Genomic DNA, 26,761 nt, shown 5'->3' on the forward strand with positions numbered 1-26,761 from the left:
TCGCCCTAATTGAATTCACCATGAATCCATGATAATCATTTTTGCAATTCCCTAAAATAAATTCGTCCAATTCGCATGAGGGGGCAATCCAATCCCCGAACAGCCGGAACTGAAAACGAGTTCGTAAAAAAATATCGATCACACAGTAAGTGGACATAAAAATGCTGCAAAGTTAGCAATCACCGTGTGTGAACTAATGAAATCTATTTTCACACTATGGGCCTGTCCCTGTCCATTCCCGTCCGGGGGTGTCCGAAGGACATCCATCCGCACCGGGGCCGACCGGGGTATGACATCTTTTCATCAGCATCAACGAGCCGAAAAAAGCTCACATGTCGGTTCCGTCCGTTTCCGGTTGGGCGCCGACAAAGGAGCTTAACTGGTGCAAAGCTAACAAAGGGAGAGAAAAAAAGCTGGTGAGAAGGGAAAGCTAAAAGTGTGCTAACGATAATTTTCACGCTCACGTTCGTTGGTGGTTAGGGTGGATGATTAGGGGGTGTGGATGGCGGCGAAAAAGAGTTTTTCCCACTTTGCCGATGCACTGAACCGATTCGCGGACAAGCTGTTGATTCCCGTTAGGAGGCTTGGAAAGTATCTGTTGAACGAAAACCGGAAGAAAAAAAAACTATCCGGAGTTGAATTTCAAACGAACGTTATTTTGCCACCTCTTAGCGTACGGACATCGATGCATTGTATTCGGAGAAACCTTTGGAATGGGAAGGAGTTCAAGCATGTGATCGTTTCCACTGAACTTCCTCTATCTGGATTAGGTAGGATATCCGTAGATGCACTATTTTTATTGCGCTACATTGGTGGTTTAATGGTTTGGTTTTTTTGGTTTGCAATGATCCAATGTTTTCGACATTATTTAATGATTAGAGTTATCGCTTGATCGCATTTTAATGTAGCTTAGGGTGTATATTTATATAAAAATGTTGCAACAAGGTTGGTATGTTCTAAGATTTCCCAATATCTTACGAGAGTTCAGCTTAACCTAAATATAAGGTATATGATATGTGTGTGTTTATGTTTTTGGTAGACATTGACCGAAAAATATTTAATGAAGTGCTTTCAAATTTGATATGTTTCAATGTTGATACTTTTCTCGCATATAAGTGATATGTCTCTCTGTTGTTTAGCTCGCGGGAACGTGTATAAGGACATGTGTGAAACTTTTATTCTTACAAGCTAGGTTTTAGTAATATTTAACACGTCGAAGGTACAGCAAATTTATAGCCTTGTTTTGTTTTACTTTTTCGTATATATATATTCATAACAATATCATCTGAAAGTTTTACCATCTTTTTGTTTTTGGGTAGCTAATCATAACCTTTTGTAACGTTTAGTCTTTAGAACACCTATAAATAGATAATCAAGAACAGTGTATACGGTCGAAGCGGATCCAGGAATTTCCAGCTGCAAACAGCTAGGACGTTCGTCCCTGACACTCGGACGAAGCGTCCACACTGTTTTACCTGGTGTAATTCCGGTCGCTTCGACCGGTATGATGCCGGTATTGTTTTTTGTGGGACACATCGAGAGCTGCTGCGACTTGATGCTCAAAGATTCTTGTTAAAAATTCTGAATTGTTTCTTCAATACTTAGAACTTACATGTGATATGGTGTAAAGTAGTTTTGAAATACGCACACAATCATACGCAATCGAGAGTGCTGCGTAACGCTCAAATTTACTCTAAAGATTTTAAAAATAAGCTTCAGTGACCTGAAGCGTAGATAAATGTTTGTTCTTAGTCCTTAGCGTTTAACATATGAATTTAGAGAGATGTACATCTGCATGGTTCTATCGGACTTCAGTAGTCCTTAGAGCTTTTGGATGTACGAGTAAAATCAATGGGTAAACTGCATTCTGTTCCGAGTTCGGCTTGTCCAGGAATGGCGTGATGTCTGCTCAGCTCAAGTTACCGTGGTTATGAGTATTTATGCTAGATTTATAGTTTTGTAAAGATGACAAATTTTTGTAAGAACCAAAAATATAGAAACTCAATTGTAAATTCTATGAGCATATTACTAACAGAAATAAAAGCTGGTTCTATTTTCTTTGGTTTTTGAAATGGAGCGAAATCTAATAACATCAATCCAATTATTTAAAATAATTTTTGGCCAAATGTATTCTATTGCCGGTAAGACACGTTTTCTGCTCACAAAACAAAAATCAATCCGTCAAACCTTTACCATGTTGACAGAAGTCGTCCAAATTAGGCATCCCTTTTCTTATGCGTATGTCCAGAGGAATAAGATACCTCACCGATGATGAAGGTTTGACTGCTACACTTCTGAATGGAACTTATTCGCTACCCGTACGTGTATTCTTTGTCTGATATTCCTGATTTGTCTGATAACAATGTTTCGTCTATCATGAACATTGTCCCAGATCAAATTAGGTCAGCAGTTTTGTATTCTCTTGTAGTATGTAGTGCGCTAGTATGTAAATACGTTGATATTTCTGTTCGTTTCAATTCAGATTTCTTGTCAAGGGAATCAAAAATCTTGAAAAGCTTGTCTTTTTTCTAAATTGCATTCGAAAACTTAATCAGTAACAAGTAATAACTATTTGAATTTCCACAAAAAATACCACGACAATCTTCGCTAGACAGATGCCACTCCATTGCGGAGTTTTCACTGCCACCCCGTACGAAGCACGAACATCCGGAAACTGAAAATCTCATTTTCAGCACTAATATACTCCATTTGAAAGACTCTTTGGTAATGTTGGATGCGTTCATCTTGCCCATGTTTCTTAGCGTACTGCAATAGCTTGCAAATTTTTTTGTTTTGTTTTGCTTTCTATTATGTGCTCTTAAAGTTTTTTTTGTAGTGTGTTTAACGTGCGGTATTCTCAGTCGTGCGTGAGACTTTTGCCTTACAATTAAATTACTCTGATTTTGCTTGTTTCATACGTTTGCTTGCAATCGCTAATTTTACACTCCGCGGGCCGGAGTGGGAGGTAACACCTACCACCCACCCACAGCCCACTGCCACTGGCTCGTTTCGCTGAAGTTGCTCTCGCACTCGAACGGAAACAGAAACAAACAGAAAATTACGCGCAAAAATAAAGCGACATTTGTATTTCTTTTTTCTTCTACTTTTCTTCCCGTTTACTGTGGCGTTCCGAACGAACGCCCGCCCACACTCGCCACTCGCCAAGCGCACATCCTTCGGTTCAACAATAGCCACATTTTCCGCGCCTCCCGCGTAATCTTAAACCTACCTTCCGCTCCGCCGACCGTCGGGGCTTGCGGTCGCTCCGTACCGCCGTTCACTTAGTAATAGACTTGGCAAACACCAATCACGAACCCGGTGGCCGCCACCAGTGCCGCCAGACCGCGGGCCGCCATCTCGGTAGCGCCACTGCCACTGAGCGAGGAAGTATGATACTTCTTGCCGACGCAGTTCATTCGCTCCAGGGGCATATTCTGCACGTAGTACTCCCGGTGCTCGTTGGCCATGGTGCACATCGGACGCTTCTTCTGGGTCATTTCGTCGTCGCGGTTCTTTAAGTCTCTAAGCAGATTCGGGAACCACACCAGCTCGCAAGCGCAAATCAGCGGATTGTCTGTAGGGAAGAGAAAAGAAAAAAGAAAAACGCAAAACGAGAGGGGATTTCAGAAATTTTGTTCAATCAATATTCATAGTAAATTAGATCACGTCAATTCGTTGCTTTTCTTGGAAATAGGGACGACGGAATCCATTCATTACTGAATTTGTTAGCGGGTTTGGCTCTGGGGTAAACGCCATCACTGAACTTGAAATGTTTCTGCAATTTATATATTAGGCGGAAGACAAATTTTACAGATTCAATTATGTAGACAAGACTCGATTTGCTCTCGTTTCATTGAGTTTTGGATTTCTTAATTAGATATGCCATTGATGGGGATAATTATACAAGGGAATACCGTCGTGGTGGGCCAATTTTTGGCATTCGCCCATAATTTCCGTTTCAAAAAGAATTTCGGAAATCTAAATACCTACATCGTTGCAAAGGTCTAGGAATAAGATACAGTTCTTGAAAATCTCGAACTGATTGCTTGAAAAATAAAAATGTTACAGTAGTTTATTGTGGAAGGGAGCAAGTGTCTGATGTGAAAAATGATTAATTTGAAAAAAAAACTAAGAGATTTTTTTAATCGAGCAATTGGGTTTACACATTTTTACTTAAAGTTTAAAGTTTGCCTCCCAGTATTATGCTATATTATGCTGTATTATGCAGTATTATTATTTCAAGGTATTATGCTGGCCTAATAAGCCACTCGTTGTATGTTCGAATCTAGACTGGAAGAGACTGTTAGAGTCAATAGGATCGTAGCAACTGGCCTTGCAATTGTCCTGCACTCTAACAGCTGGCTGCGAAGTCAGTCGTATAAAAACAGAAGGTCAAGTTTCGATAACGGAATGTAGCACCTAGGCTTTGCTTTTACTTAAAGTTTAAACGTGAAAACCAAATGAATTCTTACTTTTGATATATAGGGTAAAGAACCGGTTTTAAGCAGTCTAAGCGGGTCACTGATTGTTTTACCTTATTACAAGCGATGGGTTGACTAAGTGGGGGATATCAGCATACCAATCTTCTTGCTACCTTTAGTTCTTCAAACAGTGGTAACACTGGAAGACACTATTGTTGAGTAAACTTTTGATTTTTCGCTTTAAAAGTTGGAGCAATGGAACTAATTTTGATCAGACCGAACATATTTTCACCCTCAAGGTGCCTTTTCAAGCTGTCCTAAAATCTGAATTTTTATGCGCCCCATAAAAAATCCCTCGAACTTATCCCCCTATTCAGTAAGTTCGCGTTCCTATTCGCGACCTACTAATCGGCATCTGCATTAACAGATTTGATATTGTTGGTCGGTAGATGCGTAAAATGTCATCTGTCTAAATTATTTATCGCGGCATACACTCACCGCACCGTTCGGCAAACGATATTCGTCGTCTCTATTATTCTCTAGTGTTCTTATGGGAAACTGCGAGTTTGACGTCTCACTCGCTGTTCATAAGGATAGTGTGAGAACAAAAGATGCAAACATAGCAGCGCACACGGTCCGACTACAAAACAGTGTTATCCAAAGCAAATAACATTGAAGTCCATCGTTGCTTTATTAAATCACTGAGAAAATCGTCGATAATTATTGAAACAGCTGTCTTTTCAGTTGTTTTTTAATAAAGTAAAATTAATAATGAACATACATTTCTCTTGAAAGTATTGAACCACGTTTTCACCATTGGAGGTTTCAGTTAATTTCAAACCAATAATTCTTTTTTTCAGAATCGAATCAGTCTTTTTGCAACACGATAGTTTACTAGTTTCACTGCGGTTGCTGCTACTGCTGAACAGATCTCATCGATTCAGAATTTATTTTCAGTTTTGTTACATAATAATAAGATTTTCGGTTAGGCGTGGTACACAAATTACGTAACGCAAAAATTTCGGTTTTGTGACCCCCTCCCTCCCCTATGTAACATTAAGTAACGCGTGGCACAACCCCCCTATTAAATTACGTAACGTTAACCAAACCTCCCCCCTGGTACTTAACATTGAATGAAAATGGCATAAACCGCATATTTAATTTTTAAAGAATTCAACCAAATCAGCAAGGGCTTCATATTAAAAACCACAATCGGCCATCGGCCTATGTTAAGCTGAAATGGTCTTGAACCGTAATATGTTACTGAAATTTAATAGGATTATCTCATTCAGCTACAAACCATAATTTTGTACCAGAATTTTCATCAGTATAAACCGATTCACTGTTTTCCGCCTCCAACACATCGTATCCTCGTTTGGCAACTGCCTTTTTGGTATTCATAAATTTGTTACGTAACTATTCTCATGACTCCCCCTCTCCCCTATGTAGCAAGAAGTAACGCAAGCTCGACCCCCCTCCCTCCCCTCTAAGCGTTACGTAATTTGTGTAAGAAGCCTTAGTAACAAAACTCTAGATTATTGAAAAAACTATATTGAATAATTTGGCATGTGAATGTTAAGTGCTTGACTTTTAGAATCACTGAAACCAGTGTTGAAAAATGTGATGAATTGCTTAATAGCGAGGCGGCGATTGTTTTCAGCAGCTGAAAGGTGTACGTTTTTAGACAATAATTTTTAATTCATCATATTCTTCTCTAAATCACAAAGTTTTGAAGCTCCTATGAAAACCCCGATTTTTGGGGGTCCGTCATTAAAGACGCTTAATATCTCAGAAACTGTGATACTTAGAGGAATAATATCTTCAGCAAAAAGTTTCATAATAAGACTATCTAAAACTTTCTAGAACATACTATAGCTCTATATCATCAAATTAGAAAGTTGAATTTTGCTGCGCCACCCAGGGTTGCCACATACACAAATTATTCTGTGTTTAACAGATATTTGAAAGAAATCGCCTGTACAGAATCTGTATGCATAGAATACAGATTTTCGCCAAATTACACAGATTAAACAGATTTTTGAGCTTTTACATGAGAGTGAAAGAGACGGAAATAGTCTGCAAAATGACGCTCTATCTCTTTCACTCTCATTGTTTTGCATTGGACATATTTTTGCACAGATATTTTTTCTCGCCGTACAGATTGTCAGATTTTTTCCAACAAAAAATACAGAATTATATGTGGCATCCCTGGCGCCACCTGTGTTTGAGTTCCGAACTAATTTTTTTGTATGCCAGAAAAAAAAAATAAATAAATAAAAGGCCACTGCGACAGTCTTAGCGATCGTCTTTTGTGGCAGGTCCCGATTGCTGTACACAGTTTACGGACCGCTCATACCCATTGATGGAGTTGAGCGGGATAGTTGTAATCCTGTGCCCCAATTCGGTACTACATGGTTTATAAAGCCAATGACCGTTTTGGGATTTAGGCTCCATACCTGATATGGAGTAAGAAGGAAACTTCCTAAGAAGTTGTGCCTTGATAATGCAAGAGCTCCGCAATAGCAGAGCAAATGCGCTGAACTTTCAGGTTCACAGTTACAAAAGCGGCAGGTGTCGGATGATACCTTGCCGATATTCTTTAAATGATAAAGAGCGGGGCTGTGTCCTGTTAGGAATCCCGTGATTGTGCGTAGTTCACTACGAGTTAAATCGAGTAGTTTTTTATCTACTGCAGGGGTTGTGTAGATAAACTGTTTAGCTTGTCTACAACCCTGTGTTTGATTCCAACGAGATACTATTTCTAGCTTTTCCCATGTCATCAGTTCGCCTTTCACGGCGGATGCGGAGGTGCCCAGAAACGGTTCAGGACCAATAAATTGCTGAGCTGATCCATGTCTTGTTAGGTGGTCAGCAAATGCTGTGCTGCACTCCCAAACTAATTTGGACACGCATTTGGCGGACTTGAGTATCACTAGTGCTGCTTGGCTGTCCGTGAAAATACCGATTTTCGCATGCCTGTACTTTCGTTTCAAGCATATTGTTGCACAGATGTATATTGCATATACTTCTGCTTGAAAAAATGGTGGGCCATTTCCCTAATGAGATAGTTTCCCTGATGCCGGATCTGTAGACTTCGGAGCCTGTGCAGGCCCTCATTTTTGAACCATCTGTAAAAAAGCAGATAGTTCCAGATGGAAGATCGGGCCCTCCATTATTCCACGTTGAGCGATCTGTTTCAATCACCTCATATGGAACGTCCATCGATTTGGCCACCTTCGAGTATAGTTTTACTCCTTTGCAACCGTAGTACGCCGAGCTCTGCTTCGTTCTTCACATGAAGATGCAAAGGCAGTAAGCATAGCATTGCCTCCATGGCTGCAGTAGGTGTTGTACGCATGGCACTGGTAACTGTAAGGCAGGCCAGGCGCTGAACTTTGTTTAGTTTGGCTTGGGTTGTCACCTCATTTACCTTTGGCCACCATACGACTGCAGTATAGGTTATCCTAGATCGTGCAATATTAATATTTGATCAAAAGGTTAGTTGAGGTTTCAATCCCCAGGTTTTGCCAAACAGTGAGCTGCATGCCCATATAGCCGAAGTTGCTTTCTTAACAGCATGATCTTGGTGGGCAGCCCAGTTCAGTTTTTTTTATAGAAAATTATTCCGAGGTGTTTGACTCTATTACTGAAGCCCAGTATGACACCATTCAGTATAGGGGTAATGGTATGTTTCTATCGCCTAGTGAATGGTATAACGAATGGTATAATCGTCGGTGTAAGCAAAGGTCTCATAACCAAGTTGTGATAGCTTGTGAAGGAGTGCGTCGGCCACCAGAGCAGGGGGAGAAAACTTCTCCCTGTGGATATCCTTTGATCAATCGAAATCGTGTCCGCTGTATCTCCCAATGGTGCTGTAATTTCTCTCCTCGAGAGCATTGCTTGAATCCAGCTCATTGTAGTGTGGTCAATTTTCTTTTGACAGAGAGCCGTATTAATTGACGCGAAGGACGTCTTATCGAAAGCGCCTTCAATATCAAGAAAAGAACAAGGTGCTGTCTCTTGATATTTGAACGATTTTGTCAATTAACGTCACTAAGCAGTGCAGTGCGGTTTCCGTAGATTTACCGTGTTGGTAAGCATGTTGATTTACATGTAACGAAGAGTTTTTTTTAAACTCATTGCGGATATAGTTATCCGTGATTTTCTTCATCAGCTTAAGAAGCGTTGAAGTCAGACTTATCGGTCTGAAAGCCTTAGGCATGGTTTTGTCTTTTTTGCCAACCTTAGGTATGAACACCGCCCTTACTTTCTGCCAATTCTCCGGGATATACCCCAAAGTGAAACTGGCTCGAAAGAGGATGAGCTCGGACATTATAACACCGTCAGTTTTTTGCAAGAAAATGGGTAGAATACCATTCGGACCTGGAGATTTCATTGGTTCAAAAGAGCTAAGTGCCCAATTCATCGAAGCCTCCGTTAACAAACGGCATGCAAGTAGAACCGAATCATTTGGCACATTGTGTAATAAACCATTCCGCTGCTGCCTCCGAGCTAAGAATACACCAACACCAGCTTTTCATCGTGTCCGCATGGCGGCGAAGATGCAGCCGCGAAACCATAGAAAAGATTTATAGTTAGCGTGGGACAAAGAAAACTATTATACGCTTCATTTCACAGAATAGAAAACTAGTCCTATATCATCATTATTTATTAAACTCTGACAAGAATTGTTGATTTGGTGATTGTACGGGATTGGATGGAGTGTACAGCAATATCTTAAGCAATTTCATGCATTTTGTGACAAATTATACACAATATTATTTACCACGAGACTTCATTTATATTGTGGTGGTCTATAAACTTAATTTTAATTTAAAGGCGAACATGTGATCATTTCTTAGTCTATACCTAACTAACATATTATACAGAAAAGGCAGGACCAAGAGGTAAAGGGCCATCACAACATATTATACAATACATATTTTCAACCAAATTTTATCTTAAATTGGCAAATCACACGACGCTTTAATAGGGTATGTCGCTGCTTCGTCGTAATTACCTATTCCCGTCGTATCCAACACAAATTATTAAAAATATCAGCATTTTTATGACACACAATGTAAAACTGCTCGATTCAAAATTATCTTTTAAAGAACATGTGGCCTATATTTCTATCAAAGCCTCGAAAAATCTAGGCTTTTTATTTAGATTTACTTTTGTTCGAAATTTGTTCGAAAATTTGAAAATTTGTTCGATACGCCTTACGCCTTCTCCCTTGGAACGACCCTTCAAATCTTCCTAGTTATGTACACCGCTGTAATCTGATCGCGCTTGACTCTTTAGCTATACGACGAGATATTGCTAGGGCTTTGTTCATCTCTGATATTCTAAACTCTCAAATTGACAGCCCAGATATACTCCAGTTGTTGGCACATCAATCAAACATCAATACCCGTCGGCGATCCCTCCGATCTCACCCCTTTTTCAATCTTCCTGCTTCACGCACCAATTATGGCCAAAACGAGCCTCTCTCGAGTATGTCTCGCGTCTTCAACCGTTGTTTTAATGTGTTTGATTTCCATTTGTCCCGTTCTGTCCTTAAAAATAATTTTCTGCATGCTTTGAAGTAAATCAGGGGCTCTGTAGCCGCAAGGTTACCGAGTCTGCTTTGACAAGCGAATGGTCATGGGTTCGAATCTTAGTAGAATCAGACCATTCGATGTCAAAGTGACTTTAGCATGGGTTTATTCTCAGGCCCCTCATCGCCCTTCCTTCATGCTGAGTTCTATATTATCCCGATATGGCCTATTGACAGTGCAAAAATGAGACCCTTATAGTAAAAATGCACTGGTTTGCTACGCCAGGGATGACTATAATTGGGGACTGTGCGCTGTCATGTGGAACGAGGTGGGTAAAGTAGAGTAAAGTATTGATAGAAGGGTACCCAATTACATACAAGCACGCATAAAAAAAAAAATTCAATAAGCATATCGCTCACTCAATAGCGACTATAGCCAAAATAAATGCAGTGCGGGTTATACAACAAACACCCGGGCGATATCACAATAGATCTAACCATAATGGTCGCAGTGATGAGTCCATACAGGAAAAAAGAAGTAAATCACGTGCAAAATGCATAGTGTTAGTCATCAACTTATAGATAATAAGGAACTTTGTGTTATAATTTAAGTCCTCATTATGTAACTGCTTATAATTGTATCATTTGGTGTAAACTGTTGGTGCAAAAATGAAGGTTTTGTGCCTACGGAAGAAGGAGCGTCGACCAAGTTCCACTTCCGCGGGCTTTTCCCTTCTTGAAAAGAAAAAAAAAAAGAAAAGAAAGAAACTAGTTATTCCCAAATATTTTAGATAGTTGTCTGTCATGCGCGATCAATCAAAGTGAGCTGAGAGCTATTTAAATTCTTTTTATCATTAAAGAAGTCCTACCTGCCAAATTTCCTACGTTTTTTCGTGCGACGAAGAAGAATATGTCGACTAATCGTTTTAATTTCCGTCATTCATAAATAGAAACAACTCATGCAAGGCATTGTCGTTATTCTACAGCCAGGAAAACTTGCCTGACCTGCAGAAATTTTGCAGAATAACATTTGTCATACCGTTCTACACCGTCCTACACAAATATATGTGCGTTAGCTTCGTAAACATTGTTGTGATTTTCAGTTTGAACGATGAAAAATTTTGATGGACGGATTTTAAAACGGTACGGCGAATTTAAGAAATAAAGTCAGTTGCGTAATTTCAATAATATGCTTTAATAATCGCTTTTCAGTGATTTCAAACTTCACGGATCGGAAGGTAAGTGTGTTTTAGTCAAATCAGTACAAGATTCATTAAATTCGCCCAACAAATGATGAAAATTAGAATGGCTTTATTTGCTACGACGGGAATTAAAAATAAACCCTACATTGCAAAATTTAATTAGCAGCCAGTACAGTGATTACTATTCAAATTATAACCTGATGCCTGCTTCTTTTCCGTTTAATTTTCTGTCTGAAGTAAAACACTATTCTGTTTGGGGGAAAATTCATTCCCTGTGTCTGTGAAAAAACCATTCATAACGAGTAGCGCGTAATTCGTGCTTTTAAGTACTCAAGAAGCATCGCATCGGCTGACTTTGGTCACGCCAACCGGCCGTTTGTTGCATCTAATTTGGTATTACTTACTTAGCTACGAGAAACCATGCTGAAATATTCGTCGGGGTCAGATGGGTAGGGCCAGAGCATTCTGATCACATATGCAATTACGTCGTATTTAGTGAATGTGCAAGCAAACCCATTTCCACTCAGTTGATTAATGAGAAGCTGGATCTTGATGTGCCCGAAGAGGAATAATTACGGAGGCTAGTCCTGCTTAAATTATTCATTTGTGGCGACACAACCGAAGTGAGAGACGTGATTACAAATGCAGTAAAAAAATTAAATTGCCAGTTACTTGCTTTCAATATTATGTTTCCATTTCCCGATTGGAGCATGAGAAAGTTGATCCCTCGCTTCGAATTGGCAGCTGATTATCGCAGCGAATGCGATTATCGATTTTATTGCGGTTATTCCGTAATGTCCGAGCCGGAAGAATTGGAAAAACTTTTCCCACTCAGCTAGTGCGATTTGGAGCAGCAGAAAATAACAATGGAGTCACTCACGTAGAAATAGCAATTGCAGAGCGGAATTAGCAGACAAAATTGTTCGCCAACTTACTGAAAGTGTCACGTAATCAAAACTTTTCCTGCCTGATGAAGACAAATGATTGCCTGCTGTTTTCAGCAGCAGAATTGGAGTTAGGAAAACGTGAAACCATTAGGAACTTTGTTTGCTGCCGGGGGCTGGATACCTACGGTTGTAACCTTGATGGAATTGGCCAGTGTTTTGGTTCAAATGGAAAAGTTGGCCGCCGGTTGACGTACCATTTGATGAATCAGAAGTTTTGATCACGTTGACAGTCTGAAGGATGAAATGGAATGTAATTTATATTTTCTTGTTGACGAGAATCTGTTACGTTGTGTTACGTTGACAGTGTTCAAAAGTTTATGCATCGAAAAAACAACCTTTAAACGTACTCTTGACATTTTGAAACACACAGAAAAGTTTGTGATGAGGTGGTCGTATAAAAGTGATTTGTTTTCTAAGCAATTAGAAACTAAATCAATCCAATTACAGTTGATTACAAAAATTATTCCTCGACGACTTCACAGAATCTTAAATGTGAGTAAAGAAGAAAAGTTTTTTTCTAAATGATACTATACTATAAGTATAAGTAAGCTTTTTAATTTATGCTCATAATAATAACTTATCGGGTGTGGAAATCCTGTGGTAAAATATTGTTTATACTTGTCAGTTTCATTCCATTTAATTTAATTTTCTGCTTCAACATGCCTGTTTCGCTAAAATTGATGCTTTAATAATAGGCAGATAATCCAGTTTGGTGACACACACAAAATTTAATTTGACCCGAAAAATTATTTAAAGCCAGAAAGGGGAAAACGACCGAGCTTTTGTTTTGATGATATTCCAGCTTTTGGGCATGGTATTAATTTATATAGAAACGATGAAGCACGCTACTATCAGGGTTACCGAAACAGCTCGATCTACTCACCCATAATGTCGACTACACGCAGTGAATCCATGATTGGTTCCATAACCTCCTCCGGGATGCGGGATAGTTTGTTGTTTTGAATACTGAGCATCTCCAGCGAGTTCAGGTTCTCGAACAGCAGTGCCGGCAGCTGTTTGATGCTGCGTGCCATTCGGTGAAATGAGCAGAATTAAAATCAAAGGAGCACACTACAACGGCATGGAAAATTATCCTTCTCCCGGAGGATGCCTAGCAAAACACCGTAACCAGGTTGACGAGGGATTTCTATGTCTGGATAACATAATAGTCCCTCATCACCGAGCCAGAATGTATAACGAACCATCCGAAAGAAGGCATTCCACGATGATAATCAAGGCGTGAACAGGAAATTATTGTTGCAAAGGGAAACTTACTCATTCTTCTGTAAATTCAGGAAGGTAATAGAATCACCGAATCCTACGAAAGCGTCCTCGCTGATGGTGGTGATGTTGTTCGAACGCAAATCCAGATGCCGTAGCCGATGTAGCGGTCGGAGGGCGTCGCTCGGAATCCGATGCAAATTATTATCGCCGAGTCGCAGGTACTGGAGATTTTCTACACGAAAGGAACCGGCGAGAAACAATAAAAAGAGAAAATTACCGTAAAACAGCCCATTTCGCTAACGAAGGGTTCGCTTATCTTACCTTCCAAGCCCTCGAAGGCATCCTTATCGACGTAGGATATCGAGTTTCCCTCCAGCTCCAGCGAGTTTAGCAGAATCAGATGGCTGAAGACACGGGGCGGCACTTCCGTGAGCTGGTTGTGGGCCAAAATGAGTGAGTCCAGATTTTGAAGTCCTATTTTTTCCGAACAATAGAAATCGAGGCAAAAATGTTAACTTATTTTCCGCACTTCCACTGCCAGTAAAACGAGCGCAAATTATCCGTACCTTCGAAATCACCTTCCTTGATGGTTTTGATACGATTTTCCTGCAACTCCAGCTTTCGCAGCATATCCAAAATGGCCAGCGCTTTTTGCGGCACCGAGGTGAGGTCATTACCGCCCAAGTTGAGTCGTTTCAGCTTCCTAGTTAACGAGTTGAATGGAAGTGATTATCAGAGGCGATCAAAATGGATGAAGTGAAGTGGATGTTAGAAAAGGCACAGAGTAGAGTACGGTACAGAAACAACTCCATGAAAAAAATACTATTGAAATTTAAAGGTAATCCGATTCCGGGTTGTTAAAAACTTTTGGGGTTGTTCCTTTCCTGGATTTTTGCCAAAAGTATTATTTTTGGCTTAAAACCTTTCGAAAATTCATAAATTTAAACTGAATGGATTTTGATTACTTTGATATGAAATAACTTTAATTTCATTTTAGGAAAATATTAGGTATATGATTTTTTTCCATTTGGGAAGAGAATCCCATTTATTTAATTTTTTAGGAAGCTGAATATATTTATCACAACATATAAGAAACTTGAGAGGAATGAGATTTTGTTTTTAAGATTTAACTTTTGAAAGCAATGGAGTTGCAAATAGGCGATGGAGAAGGATGGTGTTTTATTTTCATAAGCAAGATAACGTGTATTTTCGGTTAAGGGAAGCTGGTGTTATCCGGTTTATTGTCACATATATACTCAATATTTATAACAAAATGCTGTCTAACTTTAAATTTTTGCATTCTAGAAAAAATATTCTAATCCTCAAACTAAAGAACACGTAAAAATTGAGCTTAAATCCAATAGTTTTGGAAAGAACTCATTAAAAAGTGATACAAAAATCATTTAGATTAGCTTAGTGGTTCAAAAGTTATGAATTTTTGAATAAAGGCCTAACCCCAAGGTTTTCATAACCGATTTCTCGAAACCACTAATACAACTATGAACTCCAGTAGAAACTTTATAAAACATTATAAACGTTATAAAACTTGCTTCCAACCAAGAGGCCCACTCTTCAGATGGTTTTTATATCCTGTTGAGGAGTCAGGCCATAAGCTCTAGTAGGTTTATTACTCCGCTGAAAGCAGCAATAAAACCGATTATGCCTTTATGTGCAGCACTTGCGCATCAAATTTTATCGTGTATATTGGAATGATAGGTGGCTAAAATTAAAGCGCCATCGCAATTTCGCAATTTTTGAAAACAAGTTCTTAAAATAAAATAAATATTATTAAAATAATATTCGATTAGACAATCTTAGTGTCTAGCAAAATTATTCTAGTTGCATTTTCATGTCAGAAAACCAAATAATAATAACTTCCAGTAACTCACAGTTTGCTTTGATGAATTGTTATTTGCCGACCAAAAAATGCTTGAAAATGGCAAAATTGTGTCGCATAAAAATGATTTCGATGTTGAACTCTAATATTTTTCATAATAGCAGCAATAAATCTGTTTCGTCTGGGTGTTGCCATATTAAAAGCGCCATAAAACTAAATGTAGCAACCGCAATAAGCTCAAATTTGATTGGTGCGCCATATTGTATTGTTACGCCCCACTAATAGTAAATTTTTCAGAGATCTGTCGCAACCAACTAGTTTTATCATGATAATATAAGTAACCACAAAAAATTACTTTACTAACAGTTTTCTTGTGGTTTTATAGCTATATATAAGAAGCTTTTACCTTGTATCATCTTACTATTGCTCAACACCATGATAAAACCAGAGGTAATGATTCATACCACAATAAAACCTTCATAAAATTCAAATAAAGTCAAGCTGCTTTAGAATTGTTAATTGGGAAAGCAAAAGAGATTAATTTTAAGATGCAGACTAAACCGCCAAAAAAAAGGGTCTAAAAGTTTCAGGAAAGGAACCCACATCCAACCCAACACAAGTTTTGAACCAGGGATGGTTCGATCAGGGATGAATCAAAGTTGAGTCAAAGTGATCATACCATCCCTGTTTTGAACAACTTCAATCAGAGCAACTTTTAATTTTGCTCCTTTTCATGAAGTTGCTGAATAGAATAGCGTAGAGTCGAGTCAAGTAGAGTAGAGTAGAGTAGAGTAGAGTAGAGTAGAGTAGAGTAGAGTAGAGTAGAGTAGAGTAGAGTAGAGTAGAGTAGAGTAGAGTAGAGTAGAGTAGAGTAGAGTAGAGTAGAGTAGAGTAGAGTAGAGTAGAGTAGAGTAGAGTAGAGTAGAGTAGAGTAGAGTAGAGTAGAGTAGAGTAGAGTAGAGTAGAGTAGAGTAGAGTAGAGTAGAGTAGAGTAGAGTAGAGTAGAGTAGAGTAGAGTAGAGTAGAGTAGAGTAGAGTAGAGTAGAGTAGAGTAGAGTAGAGTAGAGTAGAGTAGAGTAGAGTAGAGTAGAGTAGAGTAGAGTAGAGTAGAGTAGAGTAGAGTAGAGTAGAGTAGAGTAGAGTAGAGTAGAGTAGAGTAGAGTAGAGTAGAGTAGAGTAGAGTAGAGTAGAGTAGAGTAGAGTAGAGTAGAGTAGAGTAGAGTAGAGTAGAGTAGAGTAGAGTAGAGTAGAGTAGAGTAGAGTAGAGTAGAGTAGAGTAGAGTAGAGTAGAGTAGAGTAGAGTAGAGTAGAGTAGAGTAGAGTAGAGTAGAGTAGAGTAGAGTAGAGTAGAGTAGAGTAGAGTAGAGTAGAGTAGAGTAGAGTAGAGTAGAGTAGAGTAGAGTAGAGTAGAGTAGAGTAGAGTAGAGTAGAGTAGAGTAGAGTAGAGTAGAGTAGAGTAGAGTAGAGTAGAGTAGAGTAGAGTAGAGTAGAGTAGAGTAGAGTAGAGTAGAGTAGAGTAGAGTAGAGTAGAGTAGAGTAGAGTAGAGTAGAGTAGAGTAGAGTAGAGTAGAGTAGAGTAGAGTAGAGTAGAGTAGAGTAGAGTAGAGTAGAGTAGAGTAGAGTAGAGTAGAGTAGAGTAGAGTAGAGTAGAGTAGAGTAGAGTAGAGTAGAGTAGAGTAGAGTAGAGTAGAGTAGAGTAGAGTAGAGTAGAGTAGAGTAGAGTAGAGTAGAGTAGAGTAGAGTAGAGTAGAGTAGAGTAGAGTAGAGTAGAGTAGAGTAGAGTAGAGTAGAGTAGAGTAGAGTAGAGTAGAGTAGAGTAGAGTAGAGTAGAGTAGAGTAGAGTAGAGTAGAGTAGAGTAGAGTAGAGTAGAGTAGAGTAGAGTAGAGTAGAGTAGAGTAGAGTAGAGTAGAGTAGAGTAGAGTAGAGTAGAGTAGAGTAGAGTAGAGTAGAGTAGAGTAGAGTAGAGTAGAGTAGAGTAGAGTAGAGTAGAGTAGAGTAGAGTAGAGTAGAGTAGAGTAGAGTAGAGTAGAGTAGAGTAGAGTAGAGTAGAGTAGAGTAGAGTAGAGTAGAGTAGAGTAGAGTAGAGTAGAGTAGAGTAGAGTAGAGTAGAGTAGAGTAGAGTAGAGTAGAGTAGAGTAGAGTAGAGTAGAGTAGAGTAGAGTAGAGTAGAGTAGAGTAGAGTAGAGTAGAGTAGAGTAGAGTAGAGTAGAGTAGAGTAGAGTAGAGTAGAGTAGAGTAGAGTAGAGTAGAGTAGAGTAGAGTAGAGTAGAGTAGAATAGAGCAAACGAAGAGCAACAGTAGAAAAAAAGTAGATTAACAAAAGAGTAAAACTAGAGTAAAAAAAGAAAAAAGTGGAAAAAGTATAGCAGTAGCGTACTATATGTATAAGAAAAGTAGATTGATAGTTTAATAAGAATTGAGAAAAAGCAAATTAAATGCAGATCAAATAAAAAGAGTAAATAGTGTAAAAGTAGAAGGAAAGTATAGAAAAGGTAGAGAAAAGTAGAATGAATGTGGAGTAAAATTAATGGAAAAGCAAAAGAAAACTAGAGGAAATCCAATGGAAAGTAGAGAAAAATTAAGAAGAAAAGTGTACGACATGTAGAGGAAAGGTAGAGCAAAAGTAGAGGAAAAATAATGCAAAAGTAAAGACAAAACAAATGAAAAGCAGAGGATAAATAGAGAAAAAGCATAGGAGAAGTGCAGGAGAAGTATAGGAAAAGTAGAGTAAAAGTTGAGAAGCAAATAAAAGTAAAGTAAAGGTAGAAGCAAAATAGAGCAAAAGTGGAGGAAAAGTAAGAAGAAAAGTAGATAAAAGGAAGGAAAAAGTAGAGAATCAGAGAAAAAATGAAAAGTAAAAGAAAATTAAAGAAAAGTAGAGAAAAGGCAGAAGAAACGTGAAGGAAAAGTTAATAAATTGTGGAAGAAAAGTATGATTCAAAGAAAGGAAATATAGAGGACAAGTAGCACTCTACTATAAAATACGTAAGTAGGAAAAAAGTGGAGTGAAATTAAGGTGAATGCGGATTAGCAGAGTAAAAAGTAGCGTTAATGTAAACGAAAAGTACAGGAAAAGTGGAATGAAAGTTGATATACAGCTGTGGTAAAGATTAGTAAAAGTAGAGTTAAAGTAGAGGAAAAGCAAAATAAAACTCGAGTAAAAATAGAGTAGAGTGCAAGCAGTGTAAGAGTAGATAAAATGTAGATTAGAACTAGAGGAAAAATAACGAAAAAATAGTGCAAAAATAATGAAAAAGTAGAAAGGTAGAGAAAAGTAGAGTAAAGGAAGAGGAAAAGTAATGGAAAAGTAGAGGAAAAGAAATAAAAAAGTAGAGGGAAAGTATAGGAAAAGCAACGAAAAAGTAGGGGAAAGTAGCGAAAAATTAAGTAAAAAAGAAGACTAAATGCAGAAGAATAGTAGAAAAAAAGTAGAGGAAAAGTGGAATTACAGGTACAGAGTTACTGTAGAGTTGAGGAGAAATAAAGATAAAATAATTGGAAAATAGAGAAAAAATGAAGAAATGGCAAAGAAAACATTAAGGAAAAGTTGAAGAAAAGTGGAAAAGCGGTAAATGAAAAATAGACGAAAGGTAGAGGAAAAATAGAGCTGAAAAAGGGTAAAAGTAGAGTAAAATTGAAGTCAAATGGATTTAAAGTAGAATCAAAGTAAAGGAAAAGCAGAGTAAAAATAAAGGAAAAGTAGAGGAAAAGAAGCGTAAAAGTAAATTCAAAATAGAGTACAAGTAATGCCAATAGTAGAGGAAAGGGAGAATAAAAGTAGAGTAAAAGTAGAGTAAAAGTAGTGTAGAAGTTGGGTAAAAGCAGAGAAATAGTATATGAAAGGTAGAAAAAAAGTAGACTAAAACTAGAGGAAAAAATGAGTAAAAATGGAGGGCCAGGAATGAAAAAGTAGAGAAAAAGTAGAGGAAAAGTTGTGGACCATTAAAATAAAGGTAGAGGAAAACTAGAGTGAAAGTTGAAGAAAAGCATAGTAAAAGTGGAGAAACAGAGAGGAAAAGTGCAAAAAAGTGCAGGAAAAATAGAAGAAATGTAAAGGAAAAATAGTAAAAAGGTAGAGAAATGTAAGAAGAAATGTAGAATATAAGTTACGGCAAGCTAGAGGAAAAGCGGATGAAAAATAAAGAAAAGTTTTAAAGTTTGCTAAAAAGGCAGAAAATGTGACGAAAATTTGAGAAGAGTAAAGGCACGATAAAAGAAAAAAAAGGAAACATATAGAAAAGCAAAAGAAAAAGGTGAAAGAAGTAAAGGAAAAGTAGAGTAAAATTGGACTAAAAGTAGCGAAAAAGCAGTTAATCATTATAGAAAAGGAAGAAGAAAAGCAGAGGAAATAGTAAAAGTAGAGGGCAAGGAATAAAACAGTAAAGAAAAGCAGTTGAAAAGTAAAAGAAAAGTTGAAAAGTTGAGAACAAGTAGAGGAAAGGTAGAGAACAAGTAGAGGCAAAGTAAAGTAAATGTAGAGTAAAAGTAGAGTGTGTAAAACTAGAGTGTAAAACTAGAGGAAAAGAAAAGGAAAAAGAGAATAAAAGTAAAGCTAGGCAAGAAGAAAATCAGATGAAAAATAGAGCAAAATCAAATTTAAGTGGAGAAAAACAGGATAAAGGCACGATAAAAGAAAAGTAAATGAAACGTAGAGAAACAGTAAAGGAAAATTTGAAAGATAGGTAGAGAAACCAATCGATATTTTACGGTATAAAGAAAGTATAGAAAAGGTAAAAAAAAAGATAAGTAGAGGTAAGGTAGAAGAAAAGCATAGGAAAGGTGGATGAAAAGTAGTGGTGAAGTAGAGTAAATATGCGGAAAAAGTATATGAAAAGTAGAAGAAAATAGTAAAATGAATACAAGAGAAGTTAAATTAAAAATATGAAAAGAGTAAAGTTAAGTTAAGCCAAAGAGTAAAGTGTAGCGGAAAAAGAAAATAAAGTAAGGTCAAGCGCAGAGACAACATACACAAATGTAAAATTTTCCACTTACTTATCCAACCCACGGAACGCATCTGGCTCTATCGAAGACAATTTATTTTCGTAGATCGTCAGTATCTCCAGCGTGTCCAAACCCTCAAATGCCCGATTGTGGAGTACTGAGATGCGGTTGTGGTTCAAATTTAATATCAGCAAATGGTGAAGATTTTTCAGCGCACTCGAGGGAACCGTCATCAGCTGGTTTTGGGAAACATCCAGCTGTGTTAAGCCCCGACCTGTATTTCAAATGCAAATTAGCATTGCATGATCGCCATAGAAGAAAGGAAAGCAAAAACTTGATTAGAATAATGCTGTTTTAATACTTATATTTGCATGCAGTAATTCAGTACTAAGTAGCAACAGAGATGAATAATTTCACGCGAAAGTTATGCTTTTCTTGGTTCTGACTGATTTATTAATCTAGTTGCTTATAAAACCTTTTGGGATTACTTTGCTGGAATTTTCCTTGTCATTTTCCAAGTCATTAACACTATCTATCTTCACCATCACAGTTAGTAATGGTGAACACAGAAGAATAAATAATCATTATAACGCGGTGAAAACACGATGGAATAAATTTAAAGAAATGCTTTCCTCGTTGATCTTTGACATTTGAAAATTTGTTCAGTCTAAATATTTACTTTTGTGCTAAAATGTGCGCCTCCAAATAGCAAACAAATTGTCAATGCTGACTCACCTAAAGAGCTTAGCGATGTTTCCTCGATGGCCGCCAAGCTGCTGTTGTGGATGGTTAAATGTCGGATGTCCAACGAGAGAAACACGAATCCTTGCAGCTTGGGCAGATTGTTGTGGCGCAGCTTCAGGTAAAATATAATGGGGTTCTTTCCTTTCAGTGCACTCATAGCCTTCGTTATGTGCCCAACGTCGGTTGCCTCGCAGAGTATGTCTAGCCCGTTCTTTTTCACCTGACATTGGCACGGATTAATGTCCGCTGTCGGAGGACAAGTTTGGGGTGGGTTGGACTGAGCGTTGACTGATGCTGGCAGGTGCAGCATCAGCAACACCAAACTCGCCAGCAGCAGCGGACGGGACGCTTTCAACCCGTGCGGGAGAAGCATTAGTCGAAGGGTTCGCTTCCTAGCGCCCAGCCGAGTGGACCGGTGGGGACAACATCCGGAGGTCGTGTACGCCGGCTGCTCCACCGCAATCCTACTGGTTGTCTTCTCTGTCCGGTGGACATTCCCTGACGGCATTTTCCCGTGAATGCCGCCTAGTGCAGTTTTTTCTTCTTCTTACGTGCCGACACGGTGGTTACGTTGACATCTACCAAATACAAATGATGGAAGAAAAAAGAAAACACATAAATAAGAAGAAATTTTTGAGTTGAATAAGTCATTATAGGTACAAACGATGCTTTAACATTTCTCTAGAAAATCACTGCTGCGGCTAACAATTGTGCTATGACAATCGACAATAATCGCAAACTTAATTATATTGTGCATGCAATTCGGTGAAAGAACCAAAATAAAATTCATAACACGTAACGAGTGAAAAACTTTGACTGTGTTCGTACGAAAAGTTGCTCTAAATTGTGCACCCTAAAGCAAGGTGTGAGAATATAAAATTTATCTAAATGCGACTATGATATAATAATCAGTGCCGTTCCCATTGGGCTGGAATCGTCATTTGCAACTGCAACCGCATCAGCCACCATTCACCTGGTCGGTCGGTGTGAAACGCGGAATTCTCTTTGGATGCACCCGTTTTGCGGAGGCGGCGAATGCAACTAACCGTGCGCTTGTTCTGATAGTAAACTTTTTCTTTGCGGTAATGTTTTTTTATACTTATTTCATTTGTTTTTCCCAAAGACAGTCTGCCAAAGCAGTCGAGCTTTTCTATTTCACACTGGCACGTGAAAGACTCGCTCTCGTTCGCGTGACTTTATTCGTCGACGCGAAAAAGGACGAGATGAAGCAAGAAAATAACTTTTCCAGGAAGAATGTATCCTTAGAGTGCAAGTTTCCGCTGACTTCGTGCTTAAATATTCAGAATGCTAAAATATGCAGTCTGCTATCTTTGCATATGGGTACGTACGAAGCCAAGCGGAAGGTGATGACGGAAATAAATAAATATTTAAATGAATGTAGGGAAAAACACAAAACCCGGATCAAGTATGGTGCTAGACGCCGGGGAGCTTTGCAGAGAAGTTCAATCACGAGCTAAGGAAGGACTGATTTAATATAGTAAGTGCAGGATTTGTGGAGCGGGCCATTCATTGTTTATCAAAAGCATGTGAGAGATTATTGTAAGTGTTTGAAAGTCCATGTTTGCTAGTTAAATCTACACAATTTATTTCTTTCCATACTGATGGTACATATATAAAAGGTTACAAGTTCATTTTCATATTATGATAATTGTTCATTTAGGCTTGTTACAGTCGGTTCAGTTAAGACTTGTAGAATAAATACTAGCTTATCGACTCCGTGTCAGCCCCTTCTACTAGTATCAAAGTGAAAAAAAACCAAAACTTTTGATCAATTTATTGCGCATAAGTTCACGATTTATAATGAAGCATTAAAGAGGTAAGAGAAAGTAGCAATCATGTAACACTACCAGGTAGAAAGTTATGAATATTTTTACGTTCATAGGGTTTGCGAAGAGAGCGTATACATTTCTATTTTAGCATTTTGTGAGTTGTTTATAAGTTTTCACCCTAACAGTAGTGCCAGCTAAAAGTTTCTGAAACTCCATTATCTAGGATAGGATACTCATTACAATAACGTTGTATGATCTCCTGAATATGTATTTCGTTTTAATATGCAATGACTGGAATTCGTTGCATAAATTGTGACAAAAAGTAATGATGAGGCGAAAAAAAGTTGAACGTTGCATCTGAGATAAATAGGTACTACCTTATTATCGTAGAACTAGGCAAAGTTTATTCATATTAGACGTCAGTCCACCAAATATATGACAATTCTACTCAAAAAGATAAAAAAATTATTCAGTTTTATTTAGTTTTGGTTTTCAATATTGACCAAAGTGAAAATTATGTTGAAATAATAGTTTGTTCAAATTTAGTATTTTTAATCCCAAATTTTAGTGTTTGGTGTTGAGTACTTGTTCACATTTCGTTAGATGGTTGAAATCCAACCCTGTGAATCACAAACTAAATTTCAAACCGGGTTCGATTCGCTCCTGCAACTTCACAAGAAATTCCGCAGTACCTCAGGGAAACAACCTGGGACCCCTGCTGTTCTCAATATTTGTTAATGATATTTGCTTGCTTATACCTCATGTCTGCAAATTTTTGTATGCTGATGATCTGAAAATGTTTATCAAAGTTAAATCAACAAAAAACTGTCAGGAATTGCAGCGGTTAGTGAAGCTGTTCGAGAACTGGCATTGTTGGAGAAGATGTGCGCAGAACTCGAGCAGCTGTACCGCTTTCACGACACACGGAAGTTTTATCAGAGACTCAACGAATCTCGCAAAGGCTATGTGCCGCGGGCCGAAATGTGCAGAGACAAAGTTAGAGGCATCTTGACTGACGACCGTGCGGTGATCGAAAGGTGGAAACAGCACTACGATGAACACCTGAATAGCGTACAGACGGAAGACCATGATAGCGGAGCAAGTGACCACTTTGGTGTAGCAAGCAACGGAGATGTGCCACCCCCATCGATAAGGGAAGTTAAAGAAGCTATCCACCGGCTGAAGAACAACAAAGCAGCGGAAAAGGATGGTATTGGAGTGGAACTTATTAAAATAGGCCCGGACAAGTTGGCCGGCTGCTTGCATAAACTGATTGTCAAGATTTGGGATACGGAACGACTACCGGAGGAGTGGAAAGACGGGGTTATCTGCCCTATCTACGATAGGGCTAAATCTATGATAGCGTAAACTGACAAGAGCTATAGAAAATTTTGGACGAAAACGGCTTTCGAAACGGTTCGTATACCTTGGTTCACTGGCAACAGAGGACAACAATACCAGTCGTGAGATTAAAAGGCATATATCAGCGGAAGTCGGGCCTACTACGGACTACACAAACACTTGTGGTCGAACAATCTGAGCCCCCGTAGCGAGCGAGGTGGCAAGACCAGGTGGAGCAAGATCTGGCGAGCACTGGGTGCCCGCGGAACTAGAGATCAGTTTCCATGAACCGAAACAGATTGAGAAATTATACTGCGCAGGCCTTGTTGTTCACGCGCAAGCGCGAATCACCACAGGCACCAACAATAACAACAACAGCATCAAGACATCGAACCACCGCTGCGAAATTAGCCACACCTTTTTTTCGCGTTCTGCCATTTCACATGTTACGTACGAGGCGAGCAGCAGCAGCAGCAGCAGGGAAGAAGAAGATTTTTACGCTATATAACCAGTCCGCGCACTAGCGCGGCATTCAGTATTTTTCCACATTTCAATCTGTTAACATCAAGAAGAATAAATGGAGTAGTTTTTAGAGTAAACTAGTGCTTCCTTCACATCCTCTGAAGACGTCCTGGGAAGTAGCAGATGTATATACAGTCCACTCCACTGGCTTAGTGTTGCTGCAGCAGGCTTGCGGACCAAATCGTCCTTTTAAGGACAAGAAAGGTTTATTTTCTCCATCCTGTTATCCGCCGGTGCCTATGCAGAACACAAATGCAGCCCCCCACTGGTTGAGTGCTAGCTGTCGATGGACTTGCGGACCAAACCCATCCTTTTCAGGATTAGAAAGAAGAGTAAATTGTTATCCGCAAGTGCTTGAACAGAACACTCGTTTTCCTGACGGCTCCTAGCTTGAGCGGCAACGTTCCTGTTCGGTCTTGTCAAGACATGTTGCTTATGCCGCAACAAGGCTAGGAAGCGATTTTGTTTCATCCCCCGTGAGCCTGGCACGGCTTCGACATGGTCCTTCGAACCGGATCGAAGGGACCGTTTGCGCGCTACTAAAAACGGAGTATGATGAGGATGTGGAGGGAAGGCTAGTAGCAAAAGTTGATAGTGATTAGTGGAAACCGAAAAGTTAAACAAATTTGTGTGAATCGAACAATTTAAATTAGACATTTGAGTGGAAAGTAAAGAAGAAAGTGCATAGTGAAAGGTTAATTCGCCATAATGTCTGTCTCCCGTACACCCAAGAGGTCCAACACGGACAGCGATGAGCTGCAGCTGCTCATTCACCAGCGCGGCCAGATAAAAGGCAAAGTGACAAAAATTAACAACAATTTGGAAAACGCGGAAGATGATCCGTCGTTAATTAGTGTATCGCTACTAAAAGTGTACGGCAAGAAATTGGAAACACATTATGCCGAGTACACAGTAGTCCATCGTGAAGTGATGGAAAAAATCCCACCAACTAGAATAGAAGAACAAGACGAAAAGCTGGATGAGTTTGATGTTCTTCATACCGAAGCGCTCGATCGGCTAGAGCGTCTAGTGGAGAGTTTTGCCAAACCTGTTCCTACGGTTGCTCTCACTAGTGGTGCTGCCCCGGTGATCGTGCAAAATCATCCTTTGCGACCACCGGTACCTTCTTTCGACGGTCGAGTGGAAAATTGGCCGAAATTCAAGGCCATGTTTGAGGATCTTGTGATGAAAAGTGGCGATTCAGATGCCGTCAAACTGCATTACCTTGACAAAGCTCTGGTAGGTGATGCGGCCGGCTTAATTAACGCCAATACATGATACAAGATAACAACTTCAGCCAAGTTTGGAAACAGTTAAAAGAGCAGTTTGAGAACAAACGTGTCATTGTGGATACACACGTTGAAGGTTTGATCCAGCTGAAACCGATGGCGAAAGGCAACTTCAAGGACCTGTTGGAGTTAACAAAGTCATGTGAACGGCATGTTGCAGCGTTGCAGTACCAGGGTCTGGCAGTGGATGAATTGTCTGGTGTTATCATTACGAAGCTGCTAATCTCCCGTTTGGACGATCGCACTCTACAGCTGTGGGAACGGAACCAAGCCCATGGTGAGTTACCAAAGTATGACGATACGTTGCTGTTTTTAAAAGGTGAGTGCCAAATTCTTGAGCGTTTTCAAAATTCTCGTCATCCTGTGGCGGCGAAGGAGCCTTCTTCTAAGCCAATGAAGCCTGTGAATCAAAAGGTCCATATTGTCACGTCCTCTAATTCTGAAAGTCAATGTAAGATTTGTGGTGAAATGCATCGTCATTTTGAGTGCCCCGTTTTTGCCAAGATGCATGTTTCAGACCGCAAAACCAAAGTAAAGCAATTAAGAATTTGTTTTAATTGCCTCCGACCGGGCCACTGTGCCAAAGATTGTTCTTCCAAGCGTACTTGTTCGAAATGTCAAAGACGACACCATACCCTCCTTCACGAAGATTTCCAAGCAAAACCCTCCGAGACGGAAACCCTTTCTGAAAAGGAATCTTGTAGTATCGTCGCCGAAGCTAGTGCAAGTCCCAATGTTTTTCCTTCAACAAGCGCCACGCCATGTTCCTGCAATCATTCACATACTGTAAAAACCGCGATGCTGTTAACTGCCGTTGTGAGCCTCGAGAGTGCCGATAGTCAATCAATTCCTTGTCGAGTGATGTTAGATAGCGGCTCTCAAGTCTCCTTTCTGTCTGAAGCGATTGCCAACCGATTGATGATTTCCCGTGAGCCGGTGTACGTGCCTATTACCGGAATTGGT

The 26,761-nt window shown here is 39.2% G+C and overlaps 1 protein-coding gene across 1 annotated transcript; it reads right to left on the minus strand.

Moving 5' to 3' along the window:
* Nucleotides 1–3,281: 3,281 nt before the first annotated feature.
* Nucleotides 3,282–21,364, minus strand: LOC128736294 (leucine-rich repeat-containing G-protein coupled receptor 4). Its single transcript, XM_053830769.1, has 7 exons — nucleotides 20,848–21,364; nucleotides 20,164–20,386; nucleotides 13,900–14,036; nucleotides 13,655–13,807; nucleotides 13,385–13,565; nucleotides 12,993–13,132; nucleotides 3,282–3,574 (listed from the first exon to the last, which is right to left on the minus strand). Exons 1-7 carry the CDS (start codon nucleotides 21,362–21,364, stop codon nucleotides 3,282–3,284), a joined length of 1,644 nt encoding a protein of 547 aa, XP_053686744.1.
* Between the last annotated feature and the right edge of the window lie 5,397 nt (nucleotides 21,365–26,761).

The sequence above is a fragment of the Sabethes cyaneus genome, chromosome 2 (genome assembly GCF_943734655.1).
Source record: "Sabethes cyaneus chromosome 2, idSabCyanKW18_F2, whole genome shotgun sequence".
NCBI lineage: Eukaryota > Metazoa > Arthropoda > Insecta > Diptera > Culicidae > Sabethes > Sabethes cyaneus.

Excerpts from the sequence above, each read along its gene's own strand:
- LOC128736294 (XM_053830769.1), bottom strand. The coding sequence starts at position 21,364 with ATGCCGTCAGGGAATGTCCACCGGACAGAGAAGACAACCAGTAGGATT. Across the intron at positions 14,037-20,163 it reads GCGTTCCGTGGGTTGGATAA|GAAGCTGAAACGACTCAACT; the intron begins GTAAGTGGAAAA and ends CTCGTTAACTAG. Across the intron at positions 13,808-13,899 it reads CAAGGAAGGTGATTTCGAAG|GACTTCAAAATCTGGACTCA; the intron begins GTACGGATAATT and ends CGGAAAAAATAG.